This window comes from Neophocaena asiaeorientalis, unplaced genomic scaffold (assembly GCF_003031525.2).
Source record: "Neophocaena asiaeorientalis asiaeorientalis breed wild unplaced genomic scaffold, Neophocaena_asiaeorientalis_V1.1 scaffold694, whole genome shotgun sequence".
In the NCBI taxonomy this organism is placed as follows: domain Eukaryota; kingdom Metazoa; phylum Chordata; class Mammalia; order Artiodactyla; family Phocoenidae; genus Neophocaena; species Neophocaena asiaeorientalis.
In genome coordinates this window covers 554,710-575,112 of record NW_020174226.1, presented here as the reverse complement: position 1 = coordinate 575,112, position 20,403 = coordinate 554,710, and the positions used below count along the sequence as shown (strand labels likewise).

Here is a 20,403-nt window from a genome sequence, read left to right as displayed (position 1 = left end):
CCGTCCCTTCTCTCTATGGCAACACTGCAGCAGTATAATGACGCTAACCCACAGAATCATGTCATCACCTGACCTAAAACCCTCCTTGCTGCACTTGGAATAAAACTCCGAAGCTGCCACCACCACAGTGCCGCCCAGCCCACCCGGCCCACTTCCAGGGCCTTGTGTTTGCTGTTCTGCCCTCTGGAATACTCCTCCCAGCCCCTCACAAGGACACACCCTTTCTGGCCATTCAGGTCTCAACTCGAGTAATCCTTCGTCACTGAAGCGGCTGCTGGTTGTGTCAGAGCTCAAGCTGGTGAGCAGGTGAGGCCCTGCTCTGGTCTGGTCAGGCCATTCCCTCCGCATCTCGTACTGCAGTCCGTAGTGGTCTTGCTCGTTTTTGGATTTGCTACTTTACTGCCTGCTTTTCCCGCTCTGTCCTAGGCAACATTCTACCCTCAGAACCTAGCAAAGGTCTGGGGAGAGGGTAGGGGCTCGGTTCAGCATTGGTTGAATGAATGAATTCAGTCACCCCGTCCAAAGGTAAAGCATCTCCCCCGACCAAAACAAAAAGCCTTGCTTCTCTCCTGGGACAGGATCATAATTAAGCCCCACATCCACACCAGTCTGGAAGCTCTAACATCCTCATCCCGCCCCCCCCCACTTCTACACTCCCCAAAGCCAGAAGGCACCAAGTTCTATCCCTCCCTCATCCTGAATGTTCCCCTCTGCTCCCCAAGCCCCAGCTCTGGCCCCTCCTTCCTGCGCAGGGCCCCTGCACCAGCCTTCTCCCTGCTATCTTGGCCCCCAGTACTGCCCCCGCTCTCCTTGACACTCCTCTCACAGCTGTCTCATATGTAACCTCTGCACAAAATCTTGTCATGGCCCCCATGACCCTCAGGACCAAGTCCCCAGGTTCCTCAGCCTGGGATTTGAAGCCCTTCATGAGGTGGCCCAGCCAATCCACCTCATCCCAGCCCCACATGGCATCTCACAGTCCCCTAATGGGACCTAGGGACGTGGCCCTAGGAAAGCACTCCAGCCAATAACTCACACTGCAGAGGAGAGGCTCCCACCTCACTTGTGTTCCAGCCCCACCCCTGCGATTAAAAAAGAATCAAAACTAACTAACGTTATCTGCACCTGTCTCAGCAGGCACCACGAGTTGCTGTAAAGAAGTGATGGAGCAGTTGGTGCTACCTTCGTATTAGGTGAGTTTGCAGCTCCCCTGATAAGGATGTTTCATTCTATCCCATCTTACAGATTGGGAAACTGAGTTCCAGAATGGGATGGTGATCTAACTCAGGCTATAAACAGAGGCTGTGGCACAGTCAGGAATTCAGCAAGAGACTCCTGCTTCTCACCCCCGGCCAGGATGGCTGGGAAACACAAGCCACTCCCTATTTCAGGATGAGGAAACTGAGGCCCACAGAGGCAGCCTCAGGTCACACAGCAAGTAAACAGTGAGGCCAAAACCCCAGCCTCTACCTTCTGTACCAGAAACACGAGATTCTATGGAGCCCCTGCAGACTCTCCATGGTCCAGGAAATTCCTTCCAGCCAAGTGGTCCAGAACGTGCTGCGCCTGCTGCCCGGCATCCTGAAAACGCCAGAACACAGCGGGCAGGTGTGAGCCCGACCCAACCGGAGCTGGCGTATGAAGCGATACCTCGCCGGGGCGCTTGAAGGCCTTGCCACAGACGAAGGGCCGGAGTTCTGAGTGGGAGATGCTGTAGCTCCTGCGGTGCGGGCAGCTCTTGAAGACCTGAAAACGCTGGGGACAACTGAAGCCTTGCGGGGGTGGGGGGGTGTTGGGCTCCAGCCAGAGGGCCTCCTCCGTGTGCACGTGTAGGGAACACCATTCCCGTCAGTGAGCAGGTGACGGTCCCTGAGAGGCGGGCTGAGGCCGCGGGATGGGGATGGCGGGGGTGGAGGAAGAGGAGGGGGCCGGCTTAGGGGCGGGGACCACCCTAGGGAGGGAGAGGCCCATGGCCTCCAGAGAGATTCAGGGTCAAGGTACACTTTGGGAGGCTGAGGGGAGGACAGACGGGCGAGTAGATGAAGTTCTTTCTCCGGAACTCACCAGCTCAAAGCCTCTCCATCCCGCGCCCGCGAGTCTAAGCGAGTGACCCAGCGGACGCACCGCTCGGGCCTCTCCGGGCGCCCGGAGCTCAGCGCCTACCTCCCAGCGCCGGCTCGCGGTGCGGAGGTCTCTCGGGTCCGAGCGCGGTGGGAAGCGGCTCGAGGGGCGGCCCCAGGATGTCCGCCGCGCGGGGTGGTGGACTCGGAGAGCCCGGAGACGGCTCCCACTCCTGCCTCCGTCTCGGCCAGGCGCGGCCCCAGAAATCCGCCCCGGCGGGAAACAAACACCCGCGAACAATGGTTCCGGGTGTCTGCCCGCCTGACTTCTCTGCAATAAGGCGGAGAAAAGCCAATATAAAGTCATTGGCGACATGGTAGATACAGAGGGAGGGAAGACAAAAGGGATGGCTTTTTGTCCGAAAAGTTGTGACTTTTCTTTAAAAGTCACTTTATGGTTTCCCTGGCAGTCCAGTGGTTAAGACAGCCTTCCAATGGAGGGGGTGCGGGTTTGAGTTGGATCCCTAGTCTGGGAGCTAGGATCCCACATGACCGGCAGCCAAAAAACCAAAACATAAACAACAGAAGCAATATTGTAACAAACTCAATAAAGACTTTTAAAAAAAAAGTTCCACATTAAACAAAAAAGTCGCTTTATCCTTCTGGGCTGGAGAAGAAACTAGTCGTCCTAAAATAAATACTTTCTTCAATAGGAAAGAAAATAGACCGTCTACCTACAAATAGGAACAGAAACCAGAAAGGGCTAGTGACTGGTCGGCTGCTACACAGCAAAGACAAAGAGCCAGAATTATTCAGCCGGTGGGACAGCTGAGGAAACCCAGGCCTTGTGATTTAATGTGTTACATGGCAAGAAAATGGAGTCAGGTGTCATTCTCCGTGTTGGTGGAAAAGCCAAGGCCAGAGAGGGGTAGTCACCGGCCCTGGGTCACACAGCTAGTCGGGGCTGGCTTGTATGATGCCAGTCCCTCCACAGGGCTGGAGTGGTGGAGGGAAGTGACACCCGGGTCTAGAGAACACCTGAACTCCTGGCCTCAGTCTCCACAGCCAGCCAGGAAGTCCTGCCCTGATGAATACACCAGGATGCATTGGGCCACCCCCTGGAAAGTGGTCAACCCACCCCAGGTGGGTTAGCCGGTGCTGGCTGCGGTGGCTGGAGCACTTGAATGCCTTCCCACTGGGGCCACACACTTAGGGGCAGAGTTCCGAGTGCAGGACGTGATGCTAACTGAGGTAAAACAGGCTCTTACACATTTGTAAGCACATGGGGCAGAAGTGTGATGGGAGTTGGCCCGTCTCTTTTTGCATCACCCTGAGCTGCTTCCTCAAGCCACAGTAGGATGTGTGTGGTGATCAATAAGTGACCACTTGAGCTTGCGAGCACAGGTGAGGACAAAATAGGTGACTGAGTTTGAGATGCATCCCGGGACATTCCCAGTTTTAAAACTGAGAGGAAGAAACAAAGAAGAACCAGACAAGAACACAGATGTCTCAGCAGATTTGGCAAATTGCTACCATCTGGCCGCTGAGGAGAGAATTCATCCCTAGTTTTTCAAGGGGTTATTGAGGCCAGAAAGTGAACCCACCAGTCACAAAGCCCACACGGTGCAGTTAAAACCCAGGGTCCCTGCCTCTTGGGTAAGGCTAAAGGGGAAAAGGAGACCAGTAATGGCGCTGGGAGGTGAGGGCATCTTTCTTGCTACTTTCTCCTGCTTCCCCTGCCACCCATAGACTTGCAGCACACCCCAAGGCTAGAGATCATTCAGTCTTAACAAGAATAGCCCAGAAAAGGGTGTTGTCTTGCCCACTAGAGATGCCAGGGTCTAGCTCTGCAACCGTCATCTCTCAAGCTGGACGCTGGCAACTTGGGAAAGATTCCCAGCACGTGGCTCCCCAAAGGCATCAGTTTTGTGCCCATATTAGGAGAGTCAGTCTGCCCTAATACACCAGGACATGCTGAGCCAGGTCCCTGGCAAGCCTGACCAGCCGGGGGCAGACGGAGCAGGTACAGGGAGCCTAGTAGATGAGCGGAGGCTGGCAAAGACTGCTGGGGCATTAGAAGGCCTTGCCACAAGTCTGAGATGAAGCCCCAGATGACCGGATGTGAGAGGCCATAGGCCTTGAGACAGACAGCATTCTGGAAGCCCTGTAGGCACTCGGGACAGCTGTAGGGTGGGCAAAACTTCGTGCTTGTCATTGGGCTTCTCCACTCGCACTGTGTGTGTGTAGGTGTATTGTATGCCCATCCGGTCAGAGGCTGAAGGGCCAACTTCTGGCTTGTGGGAGGAGCACCTGACTGGGGCGGGGGAACCCACAGTTGATGAGAAAAAAGTCATGGTCGGGCTTCCCTGGTGGCGCAGTGGTTGAGAATCTGCCTGCCGATGCAGGGCACACGGGTTCGAGCCCTGGTCTGGGAGGATCCCACATGCCGCGGATCAACTAGGCCCGTGAGCCACAACTACTGAGCCTGCGCGTCTGGAGCCTGTGCTCCGCAACAAGAGAGGCCGGGACAGTGAGAGGCCCGCGCACCGCGATGAAGAGTGGCCCCCGCTTGCCGCAACTAGAGAAAGCCCTCGCACAGAAACGAAGACCCAACACAGCCAAGATAAATAAATTAATAAACTCCTATCCCCAACATCTAAAAAAAATAAAAATAAAAAAAAAAAATTATGGTCATCCTTTTTTTTTGGAGGGGGGGGCACGTTGCGCAGCATGCGGAATCTTAGTTCCCTGACCAGGGATCGAACCTGCGCCCCCTGCAGTGGAAGCACGGAGTCTTAACCACTGGACCTCCGGGGAAGTCCGAGTCATGGTCATCCTTGAATCAGAGGAGCAGCTAAAGGAAGGAAAAACTGCATTGATTGAAGGTGCAGAGAGGTAAGCTAAGGGTTGAGATGACCAGAGGACCTCTCTGCATCCCCCAATCTTTGCTTACCTACGTCATCCTCCACCCCCTACTCCTTAAACCCCTCATCTCTCCGAGGGGCTGGGGGACTTTTCATGGGCCTCTCTCCATGTGCCCAAACCCTAGACTTTCTAACTTTACCACATCTCCATGCTCCTGGGATTTGCACAGGCCTCTTGCATCTATCAATCGATTCCTATGATGTGCACTCAGAGTCATCTCACACGCCCCAGAATCTGTGGGACCCATGCTTTACTATATTGTCCTCCATCTCCTCTTTCAAACCCCTGGTGGGCAGGGTGTCCTTTTCCTTTATCTCCATTTCTCCCCATCAGGGTATCACTCTTCTCTTCTAGGACCTCCCCCAAACTCCCCGAGTTTCTTCTTCTGCCCAGATCCAAGATTTCTTCCTTTCATGCTGGTCCTGCGACACCATTAAGTGTTTCCATCCGCCCAGAAAGAAGTCTCTCGCCTCCAGAGTCTGTATTCGACCCACTCCACCACCTCCCCACCATCCCTTTCCGAAGCCCACCAAGGCCTCCCTGTTTTCTGCCTTTTCTCTGTCCCCGAGGGGCCCTCCGACACGAACCTCCTCGATCCTCCCCAATCGTCCCCGCAATGGGTCAGTCGTACACACATACACACACACACACACACACACACACACACACACACACACCCGGCTGCCCACCCGTCCTCGTGCTCCTGGACCCCTCCTCCAGGCATGGCCTTTGCTGTCCGTGAGTTATGAGGAGAGGCCTCCCGAGAGTCTGATCCCGCGATGCAGGAGGCGAAAAGATTACACCTTCCGGGAGCCCTAAGTGGAGCCATAGCGCTCCGACCAGCCAGGAGAGGGATGGGGTTCACAAGAAAGCCTTCCGGCCGGAAACACAAACCCTCAAAGGAAGAATTCCAAGTGCCTTCTGTTCCGCTGGCCTGAATCTCTGTCATTCATTCAACAAATATTTGTTTAGTGTCTCCCATACGCCAGCTTCCGGGGGTAAAAACATGAACCAACCAGACTGAGGTAGTCCCTGCCTTTCTCTACCTTAGAGGCCAATAAATACCTTAGAGGTATTGCACACCTGCTGCGACAAGGAACTCTCCTAAGCCTCCTGGGGGCGACAGAGACCAAAATATTGAAATGTCTGCCCCCACCTTAGCACCTGGGAGAAGCAGGTAGGGATGACATTCACGAGACAAGCTCAACGACGGACAGCGTCCCTAAAGAATCTGACTGAGCCCGAGAGGAGGACTTCAAACGAGAAGCTGTCTCAAATTCAGTCCTAGTGCTTCGCAGATGAGGAAACTGAGGCCCAGAGAGGTTACGTGAGACGCTGATGGTCCCAGAGCAAGGGGGTGCCAGAGCCAGGATTACATCCTAAATCCTAAAGCGCGGAGATCTTTACACTTTCTCACCCCAATATCTTCATTTTGGACTTCCCTGGCGGTCCAATGGTTAAGACTCCGTGCTTCCCTGGTCGGGGCACTAAGATCCCGCTTGCTGCACTGTGCAAACAAAAAAACTCTAATATCTTCCTTATGGGGAAATTGTTCTATGGCCCTCGAGAGTTACAGGATTGAAGCTAAAAGAAGTTTAGGGAAAGAGCTGCCTGAGTGTGAAACAGCCCTCAAGGCTAGCTGTAGATGCTGGCAAGGGAAAACCAGAAGGCTGGGCTTCCGAGCTCCCACCCGCAAGGAGCCCTGTAAAGTCATGAAGAGCCCCTTCTTGCCTCAGTACAGACTGCCTGGAAGGATTAGGCATCCCATGCGGATTTCATAGCAAACACCAGGTGTTAATGAGGCAGCTTAGAAACAGTAGGGTTCCAATTCTGGTCGAGAGGCTTGTGGGATCTTAGCTCCCCGACCAGGGACTGAACCCAGGTCCAAGGCAGTGAAAGCACCGAGCCCTAACCACTGGTCCACCAGGGAAGTCCCTTCTCCAGGGAAATCTGAAGAACATTGTGTGACACCATTCCCTGTTTGGTGACTCAGTTTTCCCATCTGTCATGCAGAGGCCACCATTCTTTGTTTTTCCTTTTAATTTTATTTTTCTATATCGAGATGGAAGTTATGATGGAAGAAATTTTCATACGTTGAGGTACGGGGAAGTCCTTCTGTCACGAACCCATGTCCCCTGCATCGGCAGGCGGACTCTCAACCACTGCGCCACCAGGGAAGCCCTGATACATGATTTGACTTGAACTTTATGCTAACCAGAACAGCCTGTCTTATGGCCTGTCAAATGGACACTGCCCAGCTGCGTTAACCATTAAAGAAAAGAACGCATTTAAAATGAAAATGGGGGGAGGGGGTGAACTGGGAGATTGGGATTGACATATATACACCACTATGTCTAAAACAGATAACTAATGAGAACCTACTGTATAGCACAGGGAACTCTACTCAATGGTCTGTGGTGGCCCAGATGGGAAGGGAATCTAAAAAAGAGTGGATATATGTATACGTATGACTCATTCACTTTGCTGTACAGCAAGAAACTAACACAACATTGTAAAGCAACTATACTCCAATAAAAATTAATTTAAAAGATAAATAAGTGAAAGGAAAAAAAAATCAAAATGGAGTCACCATGGTTCAGGCATCCAAAATGAAGCTGGGTGGCCAGTGTAGATGTGGTTTCAGACACGTTCCTGCAACACTGAGAACTTGAATCTTCCGAACTGCATCAGACTCAAGGCCAGCACCAGCCATTCTCAAAACAGTATTTGCTAGTAGTGGCCAGCTGCCACCTTACAGCACATCTCCACTTGGCCTAATCCTATTTCAAGCGCTCAATACCGATGCATGGCTGGTGACTACCATACTGGACAGACAAATCTAGAGGAGGCCAACTAACAAACAGGCAGCTACAATGTAAGGTCGTAAGTGCAATGACAGGGCACTCCAGGGGGCCAGAAGGGGCTCAAGACCCAACTGGGGGAGGAGTATAGAACTGGAAAGTTTGGGAATTCCCTAGCCGTCCAGTGGTTAGGACTCCGTGCTTCCACTGCAAGGGGCATGGGCTCATCGCTGGTCAGGGAACTAAGATCCCGCAAGCTGTGCAGTGCGGCCAAAAAACTAAAAGAAAAATAATTGGAAAGTTTTCCTGGAGGTGACACCTGAGTTCAGTCTTGGAGGACAAGAGAGTTAGCCAGGACAGAAAACAGCCCAACTATTCTTCTTTCAGAGTGACTCGGCACCATGTGCCCAGCCAGGGACGATGCTGACTGGAGACAACAAAGACCAGACTGAAGAACATGGGAGTTTGTGCTGCAGGCATCACAGGAGAGTCTGGAGCTAGTCAGGGAACTATCATGTGAGGGCTTCACAGGCATTCCGGTGGAACTGGCAGCCTGAAGGGGTGCCTCACCCAGCCTGGGAGCCTGAGGTAGGCAGGAGTCAGAGGTTGCTTTCTGGAGGAAATAAGGCCTGAAAAAATGGCCAGGATCCCCCAGGAAAGGTTACTCTGGGCGGCAAGACCAGCCTAAGACCTGGCACCTGGAGAAATGAAAGTGTGAGTGTTTCAATGGGGGCGTGACACACGTTGTATGTCTCAGATGACGAGAGAGGAGGCTGGAGAGCTTGGCGGGCACTACAACATGCAGGGCTTCCAACTCCAGGCAGAGGAGTTGGGATTTTTGTCTTGCGGTAAGCCCTCTTGCCGTGGAAGGATTTTGAGCTGGGAAAGGACAAGATTAGTTCCAAATTTTTGAAAGGTCTGTTTGGTTATGTTGGTGGGCTAGAGAGTGGAAGCTGGGGGACTATGGAACAGTCTGGTGCTGAAATCTACATGAGGAAGAACGAGGTTTGAGCTACGGAAGGGGCGGTGGGGATTGAGAAATCCCTCCAAAATCTTGGTGTTAATGCTCAAATGCCGGATTTTAATGCCCTCAAGAATTTCAGCGCTGCAGAAAGGAGTCAACATGCGAAAATATATTAGCATTACTTCCCACGTGTCACATACTGTCCGTGCAAAGACATTATTGTGCTAGGTACTTTCATACGTGATTTTATTTAATTTCTCTAAGAGGTTAATCCGTTCAGTTTTCAGTGAGTGAGTTCATTGCTCAAGGGCACGGTGGTAGTGACTAAGCGAGACCCAACACCCCACACCATACGCCAAAACCCCCAACCCTTGACCAGAGTCTTTTCTTTTCCGTCTTCAGTTCCCACCTTCGGATGCCACCTCTCTTCCCCACACCTCCCTCCATTTCCCCCCCACCCCGGCCCTTCTAGCCCAGGCCAGCCTCTCTATGGTTGCCCCCTCCCACCCCTCTACCCAGACGCTGCCTCTCGTTTGCCTCCCACCCTGGCCCCTCTATCCACCGCCAACTTCTCTATGGTCCCCCTTCTCCCAGTTCTGTACTTATCGGCTCCTCCTCTAAACTCCACAATATCGGCCATCAGCCCCCCGACCCCTCGCTCAATACCGATGCATACTGCCTCTGAGCTGCCTCTCTGGTAAGGCCGAGCAGAAACGGCTGCCAATGGCGAAGTGCTTTTAGGGAAGGCCCTGCAAAGGAGGGACCCCGCACTTCTAAGGGGTGACCCTCCGCTAAAGCGGCCCATTTCAGGCCCTTTGCGAAAATGCTCTGGCTGGAAACACGAGGCCCAGAGAGGAAGGATCCAATTTGCACTTGGGCCCACCTCTAATAAGTGGGATCCCAAAAGGATCACTGTCTATAGGAGTTTCCTGTCTCTCCTTTCATTTTTGTTCCGACGGTGTCAGAGACAAGGAAATCGGGAAATGCCCGCCTCCTTACACAGGCTGGGGAAAATGAGGCCAAGAATGGGGAAGGAACTTGCTCAAAACTAGTCAACCAGGAACCAAGTGGGAATCAAGCCAGGGTCTCCTGGTTCCCAGTTCCCAGAACCTCAGTGGTTTTTCTGTTTTAAAATAGGTGACGTAGATAGTAACAGCAAGGCTCCTAAAACAGGCATGCAGGACCATCACATCCAGGTTCCAGTCTGATTGCCAACCCGATCTACAAGGATTCTCCTTAACACATAGCAAAGCAGATGTAATTCTTTCCTTCAAAAGTAGTTAAGCATAACTGCAGAGGTGGGTTCACCATTAAGCTAGTGAACCTTAAGCTTCCAAGGCTTCTCACTTGCACGAGGGTTTCCCTGGGTAGTGAGTGTTGACAATTCAAAGAGTGCTTAAGATTAGTCACTGCTTAAAAAAAAACAAAAAACTTGCACCTAAATGTCCAGCGACAGATGAATGGCTAAAGAAGATGGGCCATGTATATACAATGGGATATTACTCAGCCATAAAAAAAGAATGAAATAATGCCATTTGCAGCAACATGGATGGACCTAGAGATTATCATATTAAATGAAGTAAGTCAGACAGAGAAAGACATATATCATATGACATCACTTCTATGTGGAATCTAAAATATGATACATATGAATTTATATACAAAACAGAAAAAGATCCCGCAGATATAGAAAACAAGCTTATGGTTACCAAAGGGGAAAGATGTAGGGGGAGAGGGATAAATTAGGAGCTTGGGATCAACATATACACACTACTATATATAAAATAGATAACCAACAAGGACCTACTGTATAGCACAGGGAACTCTACTCCATATTGTGTAATAACCTATAAGGGAAAAGAATCTGAAAAATATATATATATCCAAATCACTGTGCTGTACAACTGAAACTAACACAACATTGTAAATCAATTATGCTTCAACTTAAACAATTTTTTAAAGGATAAATAACATTAAAAAAAAACTTGCAACACTCTGCAACCTTAAATTCACAGGTGAAGGAATCTTGCTTAGAATTTTCCCAAACTTGACAACAATACTAAAATAACTGTGAATCTGAAATTAAAGTTTCTTAAGTTAATAGTAAAGAAATGTTTTGATCAATCACATTACAGGAAAGATCAGATAATCTTTCTATTCTATCTACAGAAAATGATATTATAATATTGTTGTCATATAAAAAGCCAATCAAAGAAAATAGAGGGAAAGCATTATAGAGCTGAGTCAGGTAGTAAACTAATTAAAATGCTATCTATATGTGCTTTTCAATTTGGGGGGTTGTGCGTGGCAACTGCCACCTTTTGAATTTCGTAATTGGTTGCAACTTATTTTCTCATGCTAAATAAATGTTCTCTTGTATACCTCTTTTTTGTATTTAAAATTTTGTATTTCTAAGCTGTACAAAGTTCACACCCTACAAAACCTGGATCTGACCCTGCTCCGACACTCAGTGTGTTCTCAATAAACACTAGTGGGACTTCCCTGGTGACACAGTGGTTAAGAATCCGCCTGCCAATGCAAGGGACATGGGTTCGAGCCCTGGTCCAGGAAGATTCCACATGCCATGGAGCACCTAAGGCCGTGCGCCACAACTACTGAGCCTGCGCTCTAGAGCCCGCGAGCCACAACTACTGAAGCTCGCACGCCTAGAGCCCGTGCTCCGCAACAAGAGGAGCCACCACAATGAAAAGCCCGCGCACTGCAACAGAGTAGCCCCCACTGGCCACAGCAAAGATCGTGTGCAGCAACAGAGACTCAACACAGCCAAAAGAAAATCAATCAATTAATTAATTATTTTTAAAAAGAAATGCTTGTTGAATTAGTGAACACATAAACCATTTTAAAATAAATAAATAAAGAAACACACACTAGTTATTATTGCCAGTATTATTGTAATCTGCAGACCCAACAGGAAGGCTTGAGGATGATCTACAATTTAAGGATGACTGTTGGCTTATGACTTCAGACAGCCATAATCACCATCTTCTTATTCATCCACACACTTATGTATTGATTCATTAATTCAATACACGGCTGCTGAATACCTGTATTCAGTACTGAATGCCCAGACACGAGTGTAGGTGCTGGAGACGCAGCAGGAAATTATACAGACGTGGTCTCTGCCTTCAGGGAGCTTACAGTCTGATAATAATTGTCCATGGGATTGATTTGACGTTTTCAAAAATCAGATTTAAAAAGTCGTCTAGGGCTTCCCTGGTGGCGCAGTGGTCGGGAGTCCGCCTGCCGATGCAGGGGACGCGGGTTCGTGCCCCGGTCCGGGAAGATCCCACATGCCGCAGAGAGGCTGGGCCCATGAGCCATGGCCGCTGAGCCTGCGCGTCCGGAGCTTGTGCTCCGCAACGGGAGAGGCCACAACAGTGAGAGGCCCGCGTACCGCAAAAAAAAAAAAAAAAAAAGTCGCCTACAAGCTCTCTCCACCCCACATTTTATTATGAAAATTTTTTCTTTCTTTTTTTCTGTTTTAATCTTTTGGCCACACTGCACAGCATGTGGGATCTTAGTTCCCTGACCAGGGAATTGAACCCCGGGGCCCCTGCATTGGCAGCGTGGAGTCTTAACTACTGGACCACCAGAGAATTCCCAGAAATTTTCAACCACAGAGAAAAGTTGAAAGAATCACATAGTGAACATGCACACATCTATTACATAGGCTTATAACTTTTAAATATCACTTAGAGGTTGATCCTAAAAGACCATCATGTTCAGCTGATTCTTTTTTTTTTTTAAGATTTAATTTTATTTATTTTTTGGCTGCACTGGGTCTTCATTGCTGTGCATGGGCTTTTCTCTAGTTGCGGAACACAGGCTCTAGGCGTGCGGGCTTCAGTAGTTGTGGTGCACGGGCTCAGTAGTTGTGGCTCACAGGCTCTAGAGCACAGGCTCAGTAGTCGTGGTGTGCGGGCTCAGTAGTTGTGGCTCGCAGGCTCAGTAGCTGTGGCACACGGGCTCAGGAGCTGTGGCGCACAGGCTCAGTAGTTGTGGTGCACGGGCTTAGTTGCTCTGCGGCATGTGGAATCTTCCCGGACCAGGGCTCGAACCCATGTCCCCTGCATTGGCAGGCAGGCGGATTCTTATCCACTTTGCCACCAGGGAAGCCCCTCAGCTGATTCTTTTTTTCACAGCTTTATTGAGATCTAACTCACATGCCACATAATTCACCCATTTAAAGTGTACAATTCGTCACAGGTATGTGCAGGGTCACCACAGTCAACCTTAGAACGTTGCGTCCCCTCGGAAGGAAAACCTGTACCCTTTAGCTGTCACGTTCTTACTCCCTCAATTCCACTCCACCTCCCACCCCAAGGAGCCGCTCATCTACTGTCTGTCTCTATAGATTTCCCTGTTCTGGACATCTCATATGAATGGGACAACAAACTGTGATCTTTTGTGTCAGCTTCACTCACTATGTTAAAAAATTGAAGCACAGTTGCTTTACAATGTTATACCAGTTTCAGGTGTATAGCATGGTGATTCAGGATTTTTACAGATTATACTCCATTAAGTTATTACACAATAACGGCTATATTTTCCTCTGCTGTACAATATAGCCTTGTTGCTTACCTATTTTATAAATAGTAGTTTGTATCTCTTAATCCCACACACTTACCTTGCCCCTCTCTTAATAAACTTAAAAGCTTTTACACAGCAAAGGAAACCATCAAAAAAACAAAAAGACAACCTACAGAATGGGAGAAAATATTTGCAAATGATTTGGCCAACAGGGATTAATATCCAAAATATATAAACAGCTTATACAACTCAGTATTAAAAAACTAAACAACCCAATCAGAAAATGGGCAGAAGACCTGAATAGACATGTTTCCAAAGAAGACATATAGATGGATAACAGGCACATGAAAAGATGTTCAACATGGCTAATTATTAGAGAAATGCAAATCAAAATGATGAGATATCATCTCCCACCTGTCAGAATGGCTATCATCAAAAAAATCTACAAATAACAAATGGTGAGAATGGTAATAATGGTGGAGAAAAAGGAAACCTTCTACATTGTTGGTGGGAATGTAAACTGGTCGAGCCACTATGGAAAACAGTACCAAGGTTCTTCATAAAACTAAAAATAGAACTACCATATGATCCAGCAATTCCACTCTTGGATACATATCCAGAAAAAAAACAAAAGCACTAATTCTAAAAGATACATGCACCCTAATGTTCATAGCAGCACTATTTACAATAGCCAAGACATGGAAGCAACCTAAGCGTCCATCAACAGACGAATGGATAAAGAAGATGTGGTATATATACACAATGGAATACTATTCAGCCATAAAAAAAAATGAAATTCTGCCATTTGCAGAAACATGGCTGGACCTAGAGAATATTATGCTTAGTGAAATAAGTCAGAGAAAGACAAATGCTGTATGATATCACTTATATGTGGAATATAAAAAATAAAACAAATGAATGTATATAGCAAAATACAAACAGACTCAGAGATACAGAAAACAAGCTAGTGGTTACCAGTCGGGAAAGGGAAGGGGGGAGGGGCTTCTTCACTGATCATGATACTTTCAAGGTTCATCCATGTTGTAGCATGTATCAGTACTTCATTCCTTTTTGTAGCCAAGTCATATTTCATTTTATGGATATACACCACATTTTGTTTATCCATTCCTCAGTCAATGGCATTTCGGTTGTTATGAACAATGCTGCTATAAGCATTTGTTTACAAGGTTTTGTGTGGACATATATTTTCATGTCTCTTGGGTACACACCTATGAGTGGAATTGCTAGGTCATATGGTAACACTATCAGTCAATTCGTTTAAAAGACAGGAGATCCAAGTCCAGAGAGGAGAGCTGACGTGCTCAAGACAGGGACAGAAAGAAGTAAGGCTAACACCCACCCACCCCATCCTCTGATTCCAAGTCCAAGACCCTTACTGCCATTTTTTTAGTGGTTCCATGTAGCCAGACTTGTAGCCTCAGGTCATGCAACAGACTGTTAGTGTAGTGCCAGCCCCTGAGGGTAACAGACAAGAGGGGAAAAGGCAAGGAATCCACATTTATTGAGCACCATCTGGTTCCCAGAATTATGCTAGAGTGTAGCACTCTCAAAGTGAGAAAGGACATCACTTGCCCAAAATTGTATAGCAAGTGGATAGACGGATCTGGATCCAGGTGCATCTGACTTCAAAGCTTATGGTCATTCCACTGAACTATGCCCTCCTCTTCAAGTATTTCATATTCTCAGGATTAATATTCTCAATACCTCAATCTTCTATATCCATTAATTCAGTTACTCATTCACTCATCTGTTCATTCATTCACCAAACATTCGCTGAGGTATTTACATGCCTCCTCTCTGTGGACGCAGAGGTGGAATTGACTCTGCCCTCGAAGAAGGGAGAATAGAGGATGAGTTTCATGTGCTAAACCCTGTGCCGTGAATGATCTCATTTAATGAAGAGAATCTCAGTGGAATACCATTTCACACAAGTCACAATGGCAAAAATTTCAGTTTCACAAGTATTGTTAAAGATGTCAAGCAAGGGGATTGCCCATTCATTGGTGGTGGATGTGTAAACTGGAACAACTGTAGCTAATACACGGTGCCTACTTTGTGCCATAAAACACTTTATGCATAATGACTCATTTCATCCTCACAGCACCTGACACTTAACTGTGTTGAGTAAATGCTATTATAATTTTTGTTCTGCAGATGAGGTAAAGGAGAAGGTTGACTTTCCACTAGACACAGCAGGTATATACAATGCCTAAGGCCGAGGACACTCTTAGGAGCCCGGGAAAAACATTTTAATTTTGAAATCAGAAGAAAAAGGAATGTAATCCAGACTAGCTTATGTTTGTCTTTATACCAACACAGATATAACATACAAGTTTAAATATACGTTTTGGAATGAAGGAGCCCACAAAGGCACAAATGCCAGGGCCCAGGAAAGCACTGGAGACCATGAGCGGTTAAAGAACTTACCCAAGAGGGACTTCCCTGGTGGTGCAGTGGTTAAGAATCTGCCTGCCAACGCAGGGGACACGGGTTCGATCCCTGGTCCGGGAAGATCCCACATGCCGCGGAGTAACTAAGCCCGTGCGCCACAACTACTGAGCTTATGCTCTAGAGTCCAAGAGCCACAACTACTGAGCCCATGTGCCACAACTACTGAAGCCTGCGCACCTAGAGCCCGTGCTCCGCAACAAGAGAAGCCACCGCAATGAGAAGTCTGCGCACCGCGAGGAAGAGTAGCCCCCACTCGATGCAACTAGAGAAAGCCTGCACACAGCAACGAAGACCCAATGCAGTGCTCACTTCAGCAGCACATATACTAAAATTGGAATGATACAGAGAAGATTAGTATGGCCCCTGTGCAAGGATGACACACAAATTCGTGAAGCGTTCCATATTTTTGAAAAATTCATAGTAAAGCAATTATACTCCAATAAAGATGTTAAAAAAAAAAAAAGACCCAACGTAGACCATAAATAAATAAATAAATAAATGTTCCTTTAAAAAAAACAGAACTTACCCAAGATTTCCCAGCTAGTAGGTGGTGGAGATACTATGATGAGCAGTCGGGTGATATCTACCAAATTGAAGATGGAAGTTGAAGATGTTCCTGTTCTTTGATCCAGCAACTCAACTCTCAGGTATATAACTTAGCGAAAACTCCCATCTGGGTTCAAGGAGATGTAAGCAAGAATTTTCATGGCAGTATCATTTGTAATAATCAAAAACTGGTTACATGCAGGTACCACCTCACACTGGTCAGAATGACCAGCGTTAAAAATCTACAAATAATAAATGCTGAAGAGGGTGTGGAGAGAAGGGGACCCTCCTACACGGTTGGTGGGAATCTAAATTGGTGCAGCCACTATGGAGAACAGTATGGAGGATCCTCAAAACACTAAAAATAGAATTACCATATGATTCAGCAATCCCACTCCTGGGCATATATCCAGAGAAAACTCAAATTCGAAAAGATGCATGCACCCCTATGTTCATAGCAGCACTATTTACAATAGTCAAGACATGGAAGCCACCTAAACGTCCATTGACAGATGATGGGATTAACAAGTTGTGAGATATATATATTTCATTCTTTTTTATGGCTGAGTAGTATTCCATCACATATATATCCGTCATATATCCATCACCTATTCCATCATATATCTATGATCCAATACTATTCAGCCATAAAAGAGAATGAAATAACGCCATTTGCAGCAACATGGATGCAACTAGAGATGGTAATGTTAAGTGAAGTAAGTAAGAGAAACACAAACATTATACAGTATCGCTTACGTGAGGAATCTTAAAAATAGTACAAATGAACTTATTTACAAAACAGGAACAGACTCACAGACATAGAAAACAAACGTATGGTCACCATAGGGGAAATGTAGGGGGAGGGATAAATGGGGAGAAGGGATAAATGGGGAGTATGGGGTCGTACTATAGCAGAAGCACAGTACTATAGATAACCGGTAGCGTGCTGGGCGGTGCCACGCATGTGTCTCTTGCTTCCACAGTGTTTGGACTGAACAGACCCAAGGGCGCCCCTTCCTCCAGACTCTGACCACCCTCCAAGCTTTTTTCCAGTCACAACCTTGGAATCACCCACTCAGCTCTCCTCGCCCTCCGGGACCAGCCAACACCATTTTCTGAGCTTAGCTCCTTACTGCCGACCAAGCATGAGCTCCCAGATTCGTCACGATTACTCCGCCAGGTGGAGGCCGCAGTCACCCACCTGGTAACGTGCATCTGCCGCTCTCCCACACCTACCTGTCTCTGCGCTTCTCTTCCGACCCGACGCAGCAGCTCGCGAGGGCCAGAGACATCGTTTCGCGAACTGGCCGAGGAGAAGCCGGACGGCCCGAGCTCACTGGAAAAGGCAAAAGCAGCGCTGTGGCCGCGCCCTCTTCCAGGACGTGCCGAAGCCGTCCCAGGAGCCGTGGGTAAAGCCCAGGACGCCGTGGAAGCCGCCCGGCTGACGGAGAAGAACCTGCGCCAGGCCCTGTGGGTCCGCAGGCCCTGGGCTCTGCCCGCGCAGACTCCACCTCTGGACTTCCTGGAGCCACTTCCTGGATGAGCAGGTGAAACTCATCAAGAAGATGGGCGACCGCCTGACCAACCTCCGCAGGCTGCTCGGCCCCCAGGCTGGGCTGGGCGAGTGTCTCTTCCAAAGGCTCAGCCTCAGGCACCACTAGGAGCCCCTGGAGCCCAGCGGCCTGTGAGGAGCCCCTCTGGGGTCAGGGCTTCTGCCTTAAAAAAAAAAAAAAAAAAGATAACCAACAAGGACCTACTGTATAGCACAGGGTACTATATTCAATATCTTGTAATAAATTATAACGGAAAAAAATGTTTAAAGGAATATTTCTATCCAAAAAAGAATATATATGTATATATATATGTATATCAGAATCACTTTGCTGTACACCTGAAACTAACACAATATTGTAAATCAACTATACTTCAATAAAAAGGAAAAAAATTGGAACCAACCCAATGTCCTTCAACAGGAGAATGAAAAAATGTACTATGGCATCATCACCAGTGGGCTATCACACCAGCATTGACAATGAGTGACTAGACTACAGGTATCCATGTTTACAAATATAAAAAACAATGTCGAGGGGGCAAAAAGTTAGAGAAGCTTACACTGAAATGATATCATTTATCCTAAATGTGTTAACATACGCAGAACAATATCCTGTTGTATCAGATATGTAGCAAAATAGGAAGGCATGCGTGGGAATGATAAGCAGAAAATGCAAAATCTAATAACCTCAGGGGAGGGAGGGAGGAAAATGGATGGGGGGTTACACAGAGGGCTTAGACTGCTTCTGTAAAGTTGTATAGTCTTCTAAGTTTATTAGTGAGGATAGGGAGCCATTTACATGATTCCAAATAATTTTTGTATACAGAAATGGTTCAAAATAAAATTAAGAAAAGACTCCCTAGGACTTCCCTGGTGGCACAGTGGTTAAGAATCCACCTGCCAGTGCAGGGGACACATGTTCAATCCGGGAAGATCCCACATGCCGCTGAGCAACTAAGCCCACGCGCTACAAATACTGAACTCGCGTGCCACAACTACTGAGCCCACGTGCCTAAAGCCTGCGCTCCACAACGAGAGAAGCCACCACAATGAGAAACCCGCGCACTGCAACAAAGAGTAACCCCTGCTCGCCACAACTAGAGAAAGCCCACCTGCAGCAACCAAGACCCAATGCAGCCAAAATAAAAAAGAAAAAGAAGAATAAAAAAGACTCCCTAGGTTTATCAGTCAAGATACAATAGATTTCTGCTGCAGTAACAAACAACCCCAAAGCTCAGTGGCTTTAATCAAACAAATGATAATTTTAAATGCTATATATCCAAGGAAGATGAGCATCAGTTTCTGGTCACTGTAGATACATACTCTGGAATTCAGGCTGATGGAAACTTCACTTCACCCAACATATCCCCACACACAGAACAGCCTGGATGGAAAGTGGTGAACAGCTTGCAGGCTCTTATCTTGTGCTGAAGTTGACACACATTGGTTTCACTTACAGTTCATTGGGCAAAGGGAATCACATGGCCACGTCTAACTGCAAAGGAAAATGCAATCTTAATCACGTTCCCATAAGGAGGAGAAACAGAGCATTTAGGAAGGACCTTCATGTTTAGCATCTCCTACCCTGCCCTGCCAAGAAAACAACTTAAGGTTGTTCCAAAGATCTTGCATATCTCTTTCTTATTAGGTTTTACAACCCTCTACACTTTTGTACATGAGAAAATGCAGGCACAGTCGAGAGAAGTATGTTGACCTCTCCAAGGTCACGCAGCCAGGCCATGAAATTAACAGTTGGAGGGCTAAGGCCTCAGCCCTGTCCTTGGTGCTGCCGAAAACCGCCAGTCTTTGGGCTCTTTCCTCCAAAAGAGCATTTCCCGGGACTTCCCTGGCGGTCCGGTAGTTAAGACTCCGCACTTCCACTGCAGGGGGCACGAGTTCATCCCTGGTCGGGAACTAAGATGCCGCATGCCGTTGCGCGTGGCTGAGAAAAAAGGCGTTTCCCAAACGTCACACCACCTAAGGTCTTTTGCAAATAAATCCCAGTATCACCAGTGTTGCTGTTTGCTGAGTATCTTTCTGCAAACGGACTTTAAACACCTTACATGCATAAACTTTGCCTCACTGGGTTATCACAAGCCATGCAGAGGAGGTGACCACAAAAACGTGTAACATGAAAGGAGAACAAAGGTTATTCAATTCTGGTCAGTGTCAACTGACTGCCAGAGCTTACTCATATAGATTAAAAAGAGAAATTCGAATTAGTTCGCAGCCACCCAGTAACCCACGCAGGCTGTCTCCTGCGGGAAGTGACAGGCAATTAGGAAGAAATTCATCACTTTCTCCCCGGGGAGGGGGAGACCCGGCTCCTGGGAAGCCCCGGCCCGTCCTCCAGTGCGCCTGCGCCGAGGCGCTGACGCCAACCCAGGCCACGCCCCCTCCCGGAGCGACCGCGGGCCTCGGGGGCGGGGCCTGGGCACAAGATGGCCGCTGCGCGCCCGGAGCCCCGGAGTCCGAGCTCAGCGGCCCCGGAGCCGAGATCCCCGGAGCCTCCGGACCTGGTGCGGGCGAGGA

The 20,403-nt window shown here is 48.2% G+C and overlaps 4 protein-coding genes and 1 non-coding gene across 7 annotated transcripts in view; 2 read left to right on the top strand and 3 right to left on the bottom strand.

Moving 5' to 3' along the window:
• ZNF581 (zinc finger protein 581) overlaps positions 1-1,581 on the bottom strand; it is a 9,292-nt gene extending 7,711 nt beyond the window's left edge. Inside the window, exons 1-2 of the mRNA XM_024755182.1 lie at positions 1,471-1,581; positions 220-458 (exon numbers count right to left, since the gene is read on the bottom strand). The gene's annotated coding sequence lies outside the window, so the exon portion shown is untranslated. The remainder of the gene's footprint in view (positions 1-219; positions 459-1,470) is intronic.
• The window catches only part of CCDC106 (coiled-coil domain containing 106), a 28,469-nt gene extending 12,109 nt beyond the window's left edge, over positions 1-16,360 (bottom strand). Inside the window, exon 1 of the mRNA XM_024755177.1 lies at positions 16,300-16,360. The gene's annotated coding sequence lies outside the window, so the exon portion shown is untranslated. The remainder of the gene's footprint in view (positions 1-16,299) is intronic.
• Positions 1-16,382, bottom strand: part of ZNF580 (zinc finger protein 580) — a 21,344-nt gene extending 4,962 nt beyond the window's left edge. The window contains exon 1 of one of the 3 annotated variants that reach the window (XM_024755181.1): positions 16,300-16,382. Coding sequence is in view for 1 of the 3 variants with exons in the window: in XM_024755179.1 (XP_024610947.1) it covers positions 2,065-2,436 (372 nt within the window). In the remaining 2 variants the exon portion in view is untranslated. Of the gene's footprint in view, positions 1-1,470; positions 1,583-2,064; positions 2,540-16,299 lie in introns of those variants that run through there. The other 2 variants (XM_024755179.1, XM_024755180.1) reach the window with 2 other exon arrangements.
• LOC112406446 (U6 spliceosomal RNA) lies at positions 16,075-16,181 on the top strand. The gene has a single exon (XR_003004558.1). It is a non-coding gene; the product is annotated as a U6 spliceosomal RNA (small nuclear RNA).
• A 3,923-nt stretch (positions 16,383-20,305) lies between the features above and the next one.
• The window catches only part of ZNF784 (zinc finger protein 784), a 2,264-nt gene continuing 2,166 nt past the window's right edge, over positions 20,306-20,403 (top strand). Inside the window, exon 1 of the mRNA XM_024755154.1 lies at positions 20,306-20,390. Coding sequence (XP_024610922.1) covers positions 20,313-20,390 — 78 coding nt within the window. The 5' untranslated portion in view covers positions 20,306-20,312. The remainder of the gene's footprint in view (positions 20,391-20,403) is intronic.